Source organism: Elephas maximus, chromosome 20, assembly GCF_024166365.1.
Source record: "Elephas maximus indicus isolate mEleMax1 chromosome 20, mEleMax1 primary haplotype, whole genome shotgun sequence".
Taxonomy (NCBI): Eukaryota; Metazoa; Chordata; class Mammalia; order Proboscidea; family Elephantidae; genus Elephas; species Elephas maximus.
In genome coordinates, this window is record NC_064838.1 from 61,517,695 (window position 1) to 61,535,152 (window position 17,458).

Genomic DNA, 17,458 nt, shown 5'->3' on the forward strand with positions numbered 1-17,458 from the left:
AAGACCTGGCGATCTGCTTTCATAAAGATTACAGCCAAGAAAACACAATGAGGTAGTTGTACTCTGTCACATGGGGTTTCTATGAGACAAAAATTAACTCAACTGTACTCAACAACAACAGCAGTGGTTCTTTGATAAAAAGCTTGTATATATTTGCCTGAAAAATAAATACAAATATGATGAGGCATGATTTTAGAAATGAGCTAGATTGAAGTCCTGCCTACATCCCCCTGGAGTTCCACTCTATCATTGGCAAAATGAAGGGACTGGAATACATAACAGCTCAGGATCCTTTACATGTGGAAAATTAATGACTCTAATAATTTCCATAAACTAAAAAATATTCTAGATACAAAAAAAACTTGTTGTTGATAAGGGAAGTTCCACAAACTTCGCTTTTCAATAATAAAACATTCAGTGAGTAAAGTAAAACCCAGAACACAATTGCCTTTGTTCTGTTACCATGGCAACATTAATAATTGGAACGTGGAATACATGAAGTATGACTCTAAGGAAATTAAAACCTGTCAAAAATGAAATGGAAAGCATAAAGATCAGTATCCTAGGCTTTAGTGAGCTGAAATGGACTGGTATTGGCCATTGTGAATTGGTCAATCACTTGTTCTACTATGCTAAGAATGACAAGCTGAAGAGGAACAGTGTTGCATTTATCATCAAAAAGAGTATTTCAAGATCTACACTGAAGTACAATGCTATCAATGACAGAATAATATCCATATGCTTACAAGGAAAACCAGTTAATACAACTATTATTCAAATTTATGTACCAACCACTAAGGCCAAAGATGAAGAAACTGAAGATTTTCACTAACTTCTGCAGTCTGAAATTGATCAAACATGCAACCAAAATGCGTTGAAAATTACTGGTGATCAGAATGCAAAAGCTGGAAACAAAGGAAAGGATCAATGGTTGGAAAACATGGCCTGGTGATAGAAACCATGCCAGAGATCACATAATAGAATTTTGCAAGACCAATGACTTCTTCATTGCAAATACCTTTTTTCAACAACATAAACAGTGACTAAACACATGGACCTTGCCGGATGGAATACACAAGAGTCAAATTGACTACATCCATGGAAAGAGATGATGGAGAAGCTCAATATCATCAATCACAACAAGGCCAGGGCCTGAATGCAGAACAGACCATCAATTGTGCGTATGCAAGTTCAAGCTGAAGCCAAAGAAAATTAAAACAAGTACACATGAGCCAAAGTATTACCTTGAGTATATCCCACCTGAATTTAGAGACCATCTCAAGAAGAGGTTTGACACATTGAACACCAATGATTGAAGACTAGATGAGCTGTGGGATGACTTCAAGGAATCGTACGTGAAGAAAGCAACAGGTCGTTAAAAAAAACTGGAAAGAAAGAAAAGACCAACATGGATGACAGAAGAGACTCTGAAACTTGCTCTTGAACGTAGAGTAGCTAAAGCAAATGGAAGAAATGATGAAGTAAAAGAGCCAAACAGAAAATTTCAAAGGACAGCTGGAGGAGACAAAGTATAATAATGAAATATGAAAACACCTGGAGTCAGAAAACCAAAAATAAAGAACATGCTTAGCCTTTCTCAAGCTGAAAGAGCTGAATTAAAAATTCAAGCTTCAAGTTGCAATACTGAAGGATACTATGGGCAAAACCCTCAACAATGCGGGAAGCATCAAAAGAAGATGGAGGGAATACACAGAGTCACTGTATTAAAAAGAACTGGTCGATGTTCAACCATTTCAGGATGTACCATATGATCAAGAACTGATGGTACTCAAGGAAGAAGCCCAAGCCGCACCGAAGGCACTGGCGAAAAACAAGGGTCCAGGAATTGATGGAATACCAATTGACATGTTTCAACAAACTGATGCAATGCTAGAAGCATTGACTCATCTATGCCAAGAAATTTGGGAGACAGCTACATGGCCAATCAACTGGAAGAGATCCATATTTGTGCCTATTCCAAAGAAAGGTGATCCATCAGAAAGTGGAAATTATCAAACAGTATCATTAATATCACAAACAAATAAAATTTTACAAAAGATAATTAAAAAATTGTTGCAGTAGTACATCAACAGGAAACAGCCAGAAATTCAAGCAGGGTTCAGAAGAGGACATGGAACGAGGGATGTCGTTGCTGATGTCAGACGGATCCTGGCTAAAGGATATCAGAAAGATGTTTACCTGTGTTTTATTGACTATGCAAAGGCATTCAACTATGTGGATCATAACAAATTATGAATAACATTGCAAAGAATGGGAATTCTAGAACACTTAATTGTGCTCATGCAGAAACTGTACATAGACCAAAAGGCAGTCATTCCAACAGAACAAGGTGATAGTAACCAAACCAAACCAAACCCAGTGCCGTCGAGTCGATTCCGACTCATAACGACCCTATAGGCCAGAGTAGAACTGCCCCATAGGGTTTCCAAAGAGCGCCTGGCGGATTTGAACTGCCAACCCTTTGGCTAGCAGCTGTAGCACTTAACCACTACGCCACCAGGGTTTCCAAGGTGATCGTAAGTGGCTTCAAATCAGAAAAGGTGTGCATTAGGGTTGTACCCTTTCATCATACTTATTCAATCTGTGTGCTGAGGAAATAATCCGAGAACCTGGACTATATGAAGAAGAAAGCAGCATCAGGATCGAAGGAAGACTCATTAACAATCGGTGTTATGCAGATGACACAACCTTGCTTGCTGAAAGCAAAGAGGACTTGAAGCACTTACTGATGAAGATCAAAGATTACAGCCCTCAGTATGGATTACACCTCAACATAAAGAAAACAAAGATCCTCACAACTGGACCAATAAGTAATATTATGATAAACGGAGAAAATATTGAAGTTGTCAAGGATTTCAGTTTAGTTGCATCCACAATCAATGCCCATGGAAGCAGACACCAAGAAATCAAATGATGTATTGCACTGGGCAAATCTGCTGCAAAAGACTTCTTTAAAGTTAAAAAGCAAAGATGTCACTTTAGGACTAAGGTGTACCATGGTATTTTCAACCACCTCATATGCATGTGAAAGCTGAACAATGAGTAAGGAAGATCGAAGAATTTGAATTATGGTGCTGGTGAAGAAGAACACACAAATCTGTCTTGAGAGAAATTCGCCTTCTTAGAAGTGAGGATGACGAGACTTTGTCTTACATACTTTGGACATGTTATCAGCATGGATCAATCCCTGGAAAAGGACATCATGCTTGGTAGAGGGTCAGTGAAAAAGAGGAAGACTCTTAACAAGATGGATTGATACAGTGGCTGCAACAATGGGCTGAAACATAGCAACGATTTTGAGGATGGTGCAGGGCTGGGCCATGTTTCGTTCTGTTGTACATAGGGTCACTATGAGTTGGAACCAACTCAACGGCACCTAACAACAGAAACAATCACGGTAATCTAGTAAACTAGCCCAATTCCATCAAAATGGTGGCCCAAAGACTGGAACAGACAAGCACCAGCTGGTGAAATAAAGATGCTCAAGTACATTAACTGGATGCCAGCTCGGGCTCACTCCACCATGGCTGTTGGCATCATAGAACCCTACAATAATTAAAATAACTAAAACAGCATTGTTTATACTTATAAATAAATGTCATCAGTTGAAAACCCAATAATCTATATTCAATGAAGTTTCAGTTTTTCACACTGGTTTTGGAAGACCTGATCCCCACCCCTTCTGATTAACAGATGAGGAAATTGAGGCTCAGAGAGGAAAAGTGACTTGCCCAAAGTTACAACACTCTTAGAGGCAGGACTAAGACCAGGACTCAGTTCTTAAATGTAAGCGTAGGGGCCTTCTCATCTCATACCAGTGGCTTTCGTGGTCTCTGGAGGGGAGAGAGACCAGGGTCTATTAGAAGGATCCACCACAAGCAATGGTTAAATTCCAAGGAAGCATAAAAGACTAAGAGACTTGGGGATCCCAGGGAGAGTCTGAGGCCCCCACTCTGGATAATGGGGGCATCAGAGGCCCTGGCAGACTTGCCAGTTATATCAATACAGGGGCACGGATGCCAGGCAAAGAAAACTGCTGAAATTAAGCATCAAGGATGGCCTGAAAAATGTAAGAAAACTTTTTTTTTTTAAATCTCTATCGGTACAAGCATTCAACTACCCGATCACTTAAGTATCTTTTGGAAACTTTGTTTGTTTGTTGCTAAAATCATTTATTCTCTGTATGTAAAAACCATTAAGCTGTATGATACTGAGCAAGTTTTTCTAACATCTCTGAGCCTTGTTATCCTCCTCTCTAAAATGTGTCATCGTGAGGACCATGGATATATAATGTAAGTATATAGTCTGGCACAATGCTTGGGACCAGCTGAGCATCCAAACCATTGCTGAAATAGGGTGAAGAACATGTTTATTCTTATCCATGTTTTTCCCAAATTAATATGCACAAATGTGGAAATTTATGCTTTTAAAGAAAAAAGAAAAAAAACTATGAGACTAACATTTGGTGGGTGCCTAGTATGCACCAGAAAATGTGTGTGGTATTCTCACTTTTATCCTGTTATTTAATCTGCATGAAAACTCTGTTAGGTTAATCTTTTCAACCCAATTTTCCAGGTGAGGAAACAGAGGCAGAGAAAGGTGTCACAGAAACAGTAAGTGTGAGAATTCTACTTCAAACTAGAATGTGTTGATGCCAACATCACTCTGCCAAGCTGTTGAAGACCTCTTCTGGCCTTTGGGCCATCCAGATGCTTGAGTGGGGTCAACCTGCTAAGTGTCCCCAAAAGGGAGTTAACATCTGGCCCATCTTCTTGAACTGGGCTCTAAAACAGTGGGGTTGATCTAGAGTCTACCCAGGTGCACTGAATTCATAACTCATTTTATGAGAGAAAAGACACAGACAATAAACAAGTTAGCTTGGAAGTCTAAGCTGGCCACGTAGCTCCCTTCTGTGAAATGAAATGTTCTTTTGTTCAAAGTTTTCTGCCCTATCACAACTTCCACGGTCAGATCTTGGAAACCCACTTAAAGCCCATAGCATACGTACTAACAAATGCTCAGAGATGAGAGACATTCTAAATGAGGGCGGGGGGGGGGGGGAGGCGGAACGCACTGTACTTACGCTTATGTCGAGACTACACAGGCTAACGGCATCTTCATCCTGGGCGCTCTGCTTCCGTTTCCGCTGCAAAACAAAGTTCGAATGTAAACAGGGAATATGGCTTTGATTAAAGAAAGAAAAAAACAATCAAACAGCACATGCAATCCTTTTCATTTCTACCATGTTACCCAAAACCTTTAACCAAGCTACACAAATGAACAATTCCAAGAAAATCTGAGATATTATAGAAAACTATTAAGCTCTGAGAGTCGGTATTTGTTATTCATGCTGCTATGGCTTATTTCTTTTTGTGTTTCCTTTTTTCTAGATGCCTCCATATATCAAGTCCTGGAAATTTAAACACAAATTTCAGATTCTGACTAGTTAGAGATATTCCATTTTTTAGAGCTCTTTTGTACTTGAAAAATTAAAATTTGCTTGAAACCTCGTCCAAGGTTCTGATGAAAATGCAGAACCAGAATGTTAAGAAAGAATCTTAGATATCTTTTTCTCTAACTTTTCTATTTCACAGCCATAAAAGCTGGGACTCAGAAAAGTCATTACTCAAACCGAAAATACCTTATGACCAGGGAACTTTTGCCTGCTTAGATGTGGAAAAATATATATAAAATATGTTTACATGAAATATTTTTTTTCTTTATAAAAAGAAACTCCTCCTACAACCACAATAAAGCTCATCAAAAGATGCATTCACCTTTTCTTCCACATCCTAACTCAACCAGGCAAGTATTTACTAAGTCCCTCATCCGTGACCTAGGAGCTCTGGTGGTACAGTGGTTAAGAATTCAGCTACTAACCAAAAAGTCAGGAGTTCGAACCAACCAGTCACTCTGTAGGAGAAAGATGCGGCAGTCTGCTTCTGTCAAGATTACAGTCTTGGAAACCCTATGAGGCAGTTCTACTCTGTCCTATAGGGTCACTATGAGTCAGAATTATCTTGACGGCAGTGGGTTTGGTTTTTTTTTTGGTAATATGTGACTTGCTAAGTCTCCTGATGCTATTTGACAAAAAGCTACCAATGGACCAGAATCACAGGCATGGGGCGACAGGGGAGTCCAGAAACATCTGGAGTGTTCACCCTCAAAGAAGTCCACCTCTTCTTCCTCCATCAGAATCCTGAGATGGTCACAAAAAAAGACCAGACTTACTGGGCTGACAGAGACTGGAGAAACCCCAAGGGTATGCCCCCCTCCGACCCCTTTTAGCTCAGTAACGAAGTCACTCCTGAGGGTCACCCTTCAGCCAAAGATTAGACAGGTCCATAAAACAAAATGAGACTAAAGGGGCACACCAGCCCTTGGATAAGGACTAGGAGCCAGGAAGGGACAGGAAAGCTGGTAATAGGGAACCCAAGGTTGAGAAGGGAGAGTGTTCACATGTTGTGAGGTTATTAGCCAATGTCATAGAACAACGTGTACTAACTGATGAGAAACTAGTTTGTTCTGTAAACCTTCATCTAAACTACAATAAAAAAAAAAAAATTTAAAAAAAAAAAAAAGAATCCTGAGATGGTAAGCTTAATCAAAAGCAGAGACTGGGCAGCAACCAGAACGGTCCCTTATTGTCCAGTTACTATAATTATTGTATCGTTTCTTCACTTCAATTCACCAAATATTTGTTGAGCACCCACTACGCACCACGCCCTGTGTTTGCTCCTGGGAATGCAAAGATTAGCTGGACACCAACACTTGTGATCAGGAACTCACATTCAGGTCAGAACAACAGACCTTAAGACAATTAACTAGAACGCAGTAAGATCCCCCTTGGCCACTTAGTCCTAGAGAAAGTGACTTCCCTTCTCCGAGTCACCTCTTTCTCAATTCTAAAGTAGAGATGATGACATTGGTTTCTATTTTCAAAGAAAACCAAAAACCAAACCAAACCCATTGCCATCGAGTTGATTCCGACTCATAGCAACTCTATAGGACAGACTGCAACTGCCTCATAGAGTTTCCAAGGAGCACCTGGTGGATTCAAACTGCTGACCTTTTGGTTAGTAGCCGTAGCACTTAACCACTACGCCACCGGGGTTTCCAATTCTCAAAGACGGAGGAGTAAATACAGTAATGCTTTAATAACTTAGTGGAGTGCCTGGTATGCAGTAGGTGCTCAAAAACATGGGTTAACAAACACTGAAAGCACAGGGATGCAGGAATTAGTTTGACCTTGGTGGAGACTGCAGAAATATCCCCAAAGGGTGGGGCATTTTGATAGGTGTGAAGGATGAATAAGAGTTTGACAGATGGAGACGGGGAAGGGACTGGGGTCTTTCTGCATAGCCAGCTACCTATTTAGAATCTCAAGGTTCAATATATTATTCCGTTAGAGCAGTGGTACAATGTTCAGTCTTCAGTGGAATCACCTGAGGAAAAATTCAAACTGTCGATGCCAGCTGACAGCCCTAGAGATGAAAAATTAGCCATACTGGGAAGGTGCCCAGGAATCTCACATCTTAACAAGCTTGCCAAGTGATTTTTAGGGAGTGACGAAGGGAGTCAAATGCTCCACTTAGGGGTTTTGTGGGGAGGGGATGCTGATGGCCACTGCACACACCTTGCTACTTTTCAGGATACCTCATGTTTATCCAGGGTCTTGACCCTGTGGATTCATCACCCAGATGCAATTAAAAATGGCACTGTGGTGTCAGAGAGGACAAGTCACCAGCTTACATTTATATGGTGACCTCTTAAGGCAAGTATGGGAAGGGATAAGGAAAGAGCCCTTGATCTGACAGAGACCGGAAGGACCCCCGAGACCATGGCCCCCAGACACCCATCTAACTCTGAACTGAAGCTATTCCTGAAGTCCACCTTTCAGGCAAAGATCAGACAAACCTATAAAACAAACAATAACACACATGAGGAACATGCTCCTTAGATCAACCAAGTACACAAGACCAAATGGGCAATACCTGCCCCAAAGCAAAGACGAAAAAGGCAGGAAGGGGCAGGAAAACTGGACAAATGGACACGGAGAACCCAGGGTGGAAAGGGGAGGAGTGCTGACACATTTTAGGGATTGCAACCAACGTCATGAAACAATTTGTATATAAATTTTTGAACGAAAAACTGATTTTCTCTGTAAACTTTCCCCTATGGCATGACTAAAAAATCAAAAAAACAAAGTCCTTGAGCATTGTAAATGGTTAAGTGGTCGGCTGCTAACCAAAAGGTTGGCTGTTCGAGTCCACCCAACAGCACCTCAAAAGGAAACCCTGGTAATCTACCTCTGAAAAATCAGCCACTGAAAACCGTGCTGATCACAGTTCTATTGTGATACAGATGCAGTTGTCCTGAGTTAGAATCAACTCGACCACAACTGGTTAGTAGTATGGCAAGGGATAGTTCCAGTCTATGGGTAAATAAACTGAGGCTGGGGAGTTAAACAACTGGCTCAAAGTTACCTAGGTCCAGTGTGACATTCTGAATCCAGGGTTCTAACTCCTAGGGCAAACCCTTCACATGCACCATTTAAAGCATGTGTGGCAAATAGGCTCTGTCTCACTTGCCATTGGGAATGTCTGATGGTGTCTGTATTGAGAAGGATGACATGCACGGCAATTGGGAGAATGTTACAATCCACTGGGAGTTGCTAAAAGCTGGAGTGGGCAGGGGCTGTGTCAGCATCCTGCTGCCCATGGCTGCCCATGTCCTTCCTGAGTTTGGCTTCTCTTGCCCTGAGAGGGTACCATATTGTATCTGAGATCTTGGCAAGTGACATGAGGAAGCTGAGGCCCTGGGATGTTATCTGTGAAGTGGAAATAATGCCTACCAGGTTGTGACGCTCATAGAACAAGGCCTGGTGCACAATAAATGGTAGCTCCTGTTACTTATACCCAAGCTGTAAGTGACGCAGATATATGCTGCTCCTTGTATCATCAAATTACAGAAGTTTATGGCATCCCAATTCCATTCGTAGGGCTCAATGACGCTGTCAATGTGACATTTTTAATAGTAGTCTGTTACCCCTAGAGCAACCACCTCTCTGTCCGTTTGTCATGCTGTGGAGGCTTGCGTGTTGCCATGACACTGGAAGCGATTTCAAATAACAGCAGAGTCATTCATGGTGGACAGGTTTCAGCAGATCTTCCAGACTAAGATAGACTATTAAGAAAGGCCTGGCATCCCACTTCCAAAGTTTAGCCTATGAAAACTGTATGAATCACAACAGAATATTATCCAATATGGTGCTGAAAGATGAGCCCCTTAGGTTGGAAGGCACTCAAAATACAGTAGCCACAATGATAGACTTGGCATACCTACGATCATGAACATGGCACAATAGCAGGCAATGTTTCATTCTGTTGTGCACAGGATGTCCATGAGTCGAAGCTGACTGGATGGCAAATAACAACAACCACCACTAGAAGCCCACACTGGTGAAGGAAAAGGAATGAGAGGAAAAGGCTTTCTCCTCATAGGCACGTAGTTCCCTCCAGACCCACACATCACATCACCCAGTGTTGGGCCCCAGCCCAGTTCCTGCAACATACTTTTAATCCAGAAGATAAATGTCCTCCAGTTCCCCTTTTAATTAAGCCCAAGCCAGTTTATCTGGGATAGAATGATCTCCTTAAGAAGTCCACACATTTTACAAAATAAAAGCTGGGTGGATTATCAGAGTGGGATTTTCTTTTCCACTTTCATTACATATATTACCTAGGGGTGGAGACTAACCACTGCCAGCCACAAAGAAACAGCTGGAAGATTAAACTCTGGGCCCACAGCAAAAGTGTCACAAAGTGTTCCTTGGTCATTTGTTCATTCAATCTATTCACTGAGCACCATTCACTGTGCTGGGGCCTGGGTACTGGCTTGAATGAGACAAGCCCGCTCCCTGCCCACTAATCGGGAGTAAACAAGAAAACAAAAAATTACAGAATGTGACCTATGCTTTAAGGGGTCATCACCATTTTACAGAGGAGGAGACAGAGGCTAGAGAGGGGCAGGGACTTGTCCAAGGTTCCATAATTAGCAAGTGGCAGAGCCTGGACTCAAACCCAGGCCTGTCTCGCTCCAAGCTCTGTGCTTTCCCACCATGCCGTCCTGTCCCAGAGTCTACAATCATAGCTGCATAGAAGGTCTAAGAAAGAGTAGAGCCTGAGGAATTCAGAAACACTTTTATAATTTTTATTTACTAGAGCATTGGCCTTGAAGACCACAGCACACCTGCCTAGACTAGTTTATTTTTTGTGGTTTTTTTTTTCTAATTTTAAGAATTATTACTTCCTGTAGATTTTTTGCTATCAAGTAAACTAGAAAACAAGCCAAGTCACTGCCATTTTACAGGTAGTCTTCGACTTACAACAGAGTCCTGTTCCAACAACTCCGTTCTAAGTCGATTCTAACCTAAATCAAATGCCCTCATTTTTGTTTTTATTATTACATAATCTTTATAAATCTGATCTTTATTTGTCTTTGCAGATTGGAAACATTACATATAAACTTACCAAAAAAAACCCAAACCAAACCTGTTGCCTCCGAGTCAATTCTGACTCATAGTGACCCTATAGGACAGAGCAGAACTGCCCCATAGAGCTTCCAAGGAGCACCCGGTGGATTCGAACTGCCGACCTTTTGGTTAGCAGACCTAGCTCTTAAGCATTACACACCAGGGTTTCCTATAAACTTACAGATATATTTTAATACATACATAAAAATACACAAATCCTGAAAAAAATTGACAGTCATAAGCGTGGTTCATCATAACTCAAACCCATCATAAGTCGGGGACTACCTGTACGTCCTCTCATGCATCAGAAACCACTGACAGGTTTTCTTGGGGAGGGGAGCTCCCTAGGCAGGAAGGATACTATATGTGAACTGCCTGCATTTACATACTTGGTCTGACAGGTTCCCAGACATCTTGAGAAACCATGAACCCACCCTGTCATTTTTGTCAAATTCACTGAAGCGAAGGCACAGCCCACTTCCCTTTTCACCATGAAAACAAAGTGCTTTGGGTGAGCCCAGCAATTCCGCTTTAGTCTATGCTCTCTGACTGGAGCACCTAACTTCAAACGCCAGTGCCCCGTACCAGGTGGTAGGTCAAGGAGTAATTTCTGAATGGTGACTAAAAGAAAGAATGAATAAAGGAGGCCACCCTTTCCTTCCACTAACCACCTGGCCGCCAAGATTAAATCAAAATCTCAAAAGCTACAGTCACTGAAGGCTGAAATTCTTCAACCTCAAATTTCCTTAGCTACTTAAAACCTGCAAGTTCAAGTGAAGATTCTCACTTTTCAAACAAGAGATTTTTTTCTTACCGTTAAACCAAAAAAGCCAAACCCGCTGCTGTCTAGTCAGTTCGACTCACAGTGACCATACAGGACAGAGAAGAACTGCCCCATAGAGTTTCCAAGGAGTAGCTTTTTTTTTAGCTGGTAGATTCGAACTGTTGACCTCTTGGTTAACAACTGAGCTCTTAACCACTGTGCCACCAGTGCTTATATTACCATCAGGGACATTTATTTTCCTTAAAATGTATACACACACTAAAGGAAATCACAGCTGTTGAGACTTTGGTTCAAGTGGGGCATCGGTGGTTTCCACTCTCCTGCAAGAAGGAACGTCAGATCTTTCCAAGGGTGAGGTACATCCATAGCCAACCGATCTATCCATACACTGCTCAGGGCAATAGCACAGGACTCAGCCCCTGTGCTTTAGGAGCATGCAGTCCAAGATTCAGAATACTGCACATTGAAAGGAAAGAGCTAGCTGGACCAAACACTGCTGCTCCCAGCTGCCATCAAGTCGATTCTGATTCGTGGCAACCCCACGTGTGTCAGAGTAGAACCATGCTCCACAAAGTTTTCGATGGCTGGTTTTTCAGAAGTAGATATCCAAGCCTTTCTTCTCAGGAGCCTCTGGGTGGACTCAAACCTCCAACCTTTTGGGTAGCAGCCAAGTGTGTTAACTGTTTGTACCACCAGGGACTCTGAACCAAACCACAGATAAGCCTAATAAGCCTAATAGGCACCCTAATTCTTTGTTTGAATACCTATGTCCCATCTGGGGTGGGGGAGGGTGTTGAAAGGCAGAGAGCAATCTATGGGAACAATATGCCAGGGTATAATATCTGATTCCTTAGTCCTATATATTTGATGGTGAGACTTTCTAGAAGTGCTTGGCTGCTAGAAAGACTCTTCCATGCTTCTCAAACCAAAGGATGACCATCCAGAGCAGGAAGTCACCTTGTTAATTTGCAACAGAGCAAAGACCTTCACTGTGTTTGGATGCAAGGTCTGATGAAGCTAGGGTTATCTCTGGATGAATCGTGGTCATTTCTGCCTGAGACTCATTACTGATCACCCTGCTGTCTCGACTTTAAGCCTTCACTTTTCTTCCTTTCTATCCATTTTCACAATGTATCATTGTCTCCAGGACACTCTTCGGCTATCTTCTTTCAGGCTTGGCTGCCTTACGATAGCACAAGGCAGACATCTCAATCTTATCAGTAAATGGTCCACGAACTGATGCTGATCTGGGTCAGGGTCTCTGTGAAGAGCAGGGATCCTATCCTGAGCTGATCTGTTCTCAAAATAGCTGACTCCCAACATCTTATCCTTACCTGGCCTGGCTTCCATTCTTTCCATCTCCAAATCTTGGGATCCTCTGGAGCTGTCTTTATACAAGAATCACCAGGTGCCTCTCAATCCACAAGCAGAGGGAAGTAAACACAGGGCTTGGGCACCTGGTGTGAGGCAGGCATTCTGCTCACAGTTTAACAGGCCGCTCCATAACGGTTGAGGCTAACTGAAAGGTTGGAGATTGAAGTCTACCCAGAGGCACCTCAAAAGAAAGGCCTTGTGATTTACTTCTGAAAAATCAACCTTTGAAAACCCCTTGGAGCACAGTTACACTCTGACACGCAGGACTTTGTGAGGAGTCTGAATTGCCTCCAGGGCAACTGAATTCTACTAATAATATAACCCAGTTCAATCAAATTGACAACAGCAACTCGAAATTTGCATAGGAAGCTCAGGGGCAGTGAGTGTACGTTAATGGGGGATGGATGATCTGGAAAAGGAGGGTGGAGATGGTTGCACAACTTGAAGAATGTCATCAATGTCGCTGAACTGTACACGCGGAAATTGTTCTGCTGTGCATATGCTCAACAACAACAATAAATAACCCTTATGGATCACAACAACAACAACAAAAAACATAATCCAGTTTAAGCAATGTTGTGTTTGTTTCACACAGGGGGTGCTGAAGCTCAGCAAGGCTCCAGTGACTCACTCCTTGACTCTGAACTACTGCTCTTTCTGCCATTCAATACTATTTCTCCTTTAATATTGTTTTAAAACACATATTGCTTTAAAACAATCTTAAAAAGGCTCAGAAAGCATTTATCTACACTATCTCAAGGAAATAAAGAGCACGCATGAGACATATCTGAGTTTAAAACCCAGCTCCACCGCTTGCTACTTGTGCGTGATCTTGGACAAGTTAATTCTCTTTCCCCTTATTCACTCCACAGATACTTATCAAGGATCTACTATGTCCCAGGCAAGTTCTAGGTGCAGAATATATTCATGTCTGTAAAACACTTCTCTGAGCCTTGGTTTCTCCATCATAAGGTTATTTCAAGGAATAAAAAAATATATATATAAATATTTAGAACAGGGCCAGGCATATGGCAAGAGATTTTTTAAAAACGGGACAGCTATAACTGTCATTATATTGATAAAGTGGAAGGCAAAGGTGAGGGAAACCCTTGATGAGATGGACTGGCACAATAGCCAAAACAATGGACTCAAACATGCCAATGATCATGAAGATGGCACAGGAGCAGGCAGTGTTTCCTTCTGTTATACTTGGGGTCACCATGAATCAGAGTCAACTTGACAGCAACTAACAATATAACAACATTGTTGCTATTGTGGTTATTACCATAATTACTAGTACTACTCTACCACTACTGTTTTCTTGTTATTCAACCTTGAGAGATAAGCAGGGTGGGTATTAGGGATGGGGGATGCTGCAGGATGGTGGTCAAGAGACCTGGGGTGTAGGCCTGACTCTTTTCTAATTGCCCAGGTCATGCAGAGTTATAAACTGAAGCTCACTGGGTACCTTCAGCCACGTTTGCAGTGTGCCGTTCCCACTTCTTTCATGGAGAGGAGGGCAAATGCAAAGGCTGACTTAATTTTAAGTGGGCAGATTGAACTGATTAGTGTCAGAACAGCCCTGTTATTTAATCACAGGGCTCTTCTATTTAATAACCAGGTGACCAGAGGAGCAGAATCACACTGATGGAAGGAGTGCAGCTCCCAACTTGGCAGCAAATGGTCCCTGATTAGTCATTTGTAATTATTAAATTCAAACCAGATCTCAAACCTTTTTGATTTATCTCTTTGCTGGCAAACAGCTTTGGTGGTTTCAGAGGCTTTGATGCCTTGGCCTTTCATCTGCGCTTCTTTGGGGGGTGAGATTAGCAAAAGGATTTAGTGTTCTTGTACTTGCCCTTGGCTGGAATTTGACTTGCTAAACTCATGTTTGAGCAGGGAGAGGATCCACGTTTTGTTTCTCTCCAGTCTTTCCACAGGGCTTTGAACCGGTTCTTCCTGGTTCAGTCATGGCTGAGGAAGCAAAACCGGAACAGATCCGAATGTTTGAAATTCGAGCAAACTGGAATGATAACTAGAAACAGGAAATATTAAGGGTTGAAGCCCTGCTAGAAACCTGATCTCCCTCTTAGAAAACAAGGGCACTGTATGTGTTGCATAGCAACCAAATCTCTTGCCTGTTGGATTTTGAGCAGAGCTGGAAACAACAGTGTCCCACTCAAAGATGGTGGCCGACCGTACTGCTCTGAATGTGTGTTGCTCTCCACAGTCCGGCCAATAATCCAATTTTACACATCAGGCTTCTGAAAGGCCTCGCTGCACCTCTTCCAAATCTTCTATTCCAGGGCTTCAGCCCATAATTTCTCCCGTTCTGGTTATTGTTCAGGATCACCCAAATTGTAAAAATTTCAGTCTGTTCAGGCTTCGCTTCATAGGCCATGACTGAGCCGGTTAAAACTGGTTCGAAGCCCTGCCTCTTCAGGGATGAGCAGGAGGACTGAGAGGGGGCCCTACTCCATTCTTAATGCACTGCTGTTTTTGTTTTTCTTCTCCCCGTTTTTAAATTGCCCTCCCTTTTACAGCACTCAGGAACCAGGATCCTTTTGAATAGACTCTCTCCCGTGTGCTTATGGGGCAGAGAACATGGAAATCATGGTGCTGTCTGAACTAGTGGTAAAATAAATTTAAACAACAGAATACGCAATTTTGTGCTCAGCTACCATAACTACTTGGAAGATGCTAGGTAGGCTCTGGAGTCACACTTGGTGGGTTCACACCCTAGTTACGCCAATTATTTGTAGTAGAACTAGAAGCACATCACCTCATCTCTCTGAACCTCAGTTTCCTCATCTATAAAATGGGGATACTAATAGTAATCTGCTTCCATAAAGATTACAGCCTTTGAAACCCTATGGGGCAGTTCTACTCTGTCCTATAGGGTCACTATGAATTGGAATCAACTCAATGACATTTTTTTTTTTTTAAATAGTACCTATCTCCAAGGCTTGGGGTAAGGGGTAAATACATCAGGTTGGGTAAAAACCCCAGCACCATGCCTGGCACACAGTAACTGCTCAGATATTAACTATCATTAGTTGCAGTAGCAGCAATAGCAGTAACAAGTGATACAAGCACCAGAAGAAAAAAATATGGAGGAAACACTTAAAATATACAAACTACCCATTAACTTATTTTGGCAAACTAGGGGAAGCTTCTATTATTGACTTTAGTCATAGAATACCCAGCCCCTAGCTTATTTGGAGTTGAATAATAAAAAAAGGAAGGCAGAAGAACTGATGCGTTTGAACTTGGTGCTGGAGAAGAATACTGATTATACCATGGACTGCCAAAAGAAGGAACAAATCAGTCTTAGAAGAAAGACAACCAGAATGTTCCTTAGAAGCAAGAATGGTGAGACTTGGACTCACTCACTTTGGACACATCATCAGGAAATACCAATGGCTAGAAAAGGGCAGCATCTTTGGTAAAGTAGAGGGTCAGTGAAGATGAGGGAAACCCTCAATGAAGTGGACTGATACAATGGCTGAAGCGAGGGACTCAAACATACCAACAATCATGAAGATGGCACAGAACTGGGCAACATCCTGTTCTGTTATACATAAGGTCACCGTGCGTCGGAGCCAAATTGATGGCAACTAACAACAGCAACAGCTTGTCTGGAAGCGGAGATAACATATTCTTGGCCAAGGAAAGGACTTCCTCTCCCATGGGAAGGCAAAAATGGCCAACCAAGCAAAAGGGCTGCACCTAAAACAATGAGGAAGAGGGGAAGACCCAGCCAGTCTGCCTGTGCCACCACAAGCCCTGAAAACCAGTGAGCACCAGATTCACTCTTTCTTCAACAAACATTTATAGACCACTTTTCCCTCCAAAATGTTGAAGGCCAGAGCAGCAGCAGAGAAAACAGAAAACTCATGTTTCCAGGGCTGAGAGATGGGGAGAAAAGGAGCTGAGAGGGCTAGCAAGTATATCTTCCGAAAAACTGTCCCAGAAAAACCACTGATCAAAGATGCGAGAAGGGGCTCCTGTTTACAAAGATTTTCAACAATGGGATGTGATAAGAGGCACAAAATCGAATTAACCACAGCATTTTTTTCTGGGTTTTTTAATAATTACTATAATTATTTTATCTTGTTCCTACTGGATCTCAGGTGCACTGAATTGAATTAATCAATCCTTGGTCTGTGGCAGGCTATTATCACTGGTGCTTCCCTGACCCTCTTTTGTTTATTCACTTATTTTTAATAATATATTGAACCTCCACTTAATAAAAACTTTTACCGATGGAATAATTTGAAGCCCTTAACAACAAAAATATTACCCATATAGTTTAGGGAATGTCCAGGTAAAAATGCTTAATTTCTAGAACATTACTCCATAAAAGCAATCAACTTAGACTGCCCAACTTCATCCCTCTGACCCAGATGTGCTCCTTGTGCATGACAGTACCCAGCTGAATTTATGAGGAGAGTTCTCAGCTGAAGAACTGAATGAATGAATGAAGACTCATGTTCTCCCTGAGTTACTGCCTTTTCCTGTCTGGAACTGGCTGCACCCCTGGTCAACGCCTGATCAGCACAATCCCTCTGGATTCACAAGCAGTTTCCCAAATGCCAACAGGCACTTAGCATGGGGAGAGCAGTCTCTCTTTGGTCACTGGTCTCTGGACCACCTACTCCTAGGGGCAACCTGCCACACAAAGCAGAACTGAAGCACATTACAGAAATGGGCTATACCTGCCAAGCTGCACTGTAAATGTCCTG

At 42.1% G+C, this 17,458-nt stretch overlaps 1 protein-coding gene across 7 annotated transcripts in view; it reads right to left on the reverse strand.

Annotated features, from left to right (window-relative positions):
- The window catches only part of ARHGEF3 (Rho guanine nucleotide exchange factor 3), a 356,437-nt gene that overhangs the window by 157,003 nt on the left and 181,976 nt on the right, over positions 1–17,458 (reverse strand). For all 7 annotated transcript variants that reach the window (XM_049862260.1, XM_049862261.1, XM_049862258.1 and 4 more), the window contains one exon: positions 5,105–5,167. In XM_049862260.1, the coding sequence (XP_049718217.1) occupies positions 5,105–5,167 (63 nt within the window). The remainder of the gene's footprint in view (positions 1–5,104; positions 5,168–17,458) is intronic.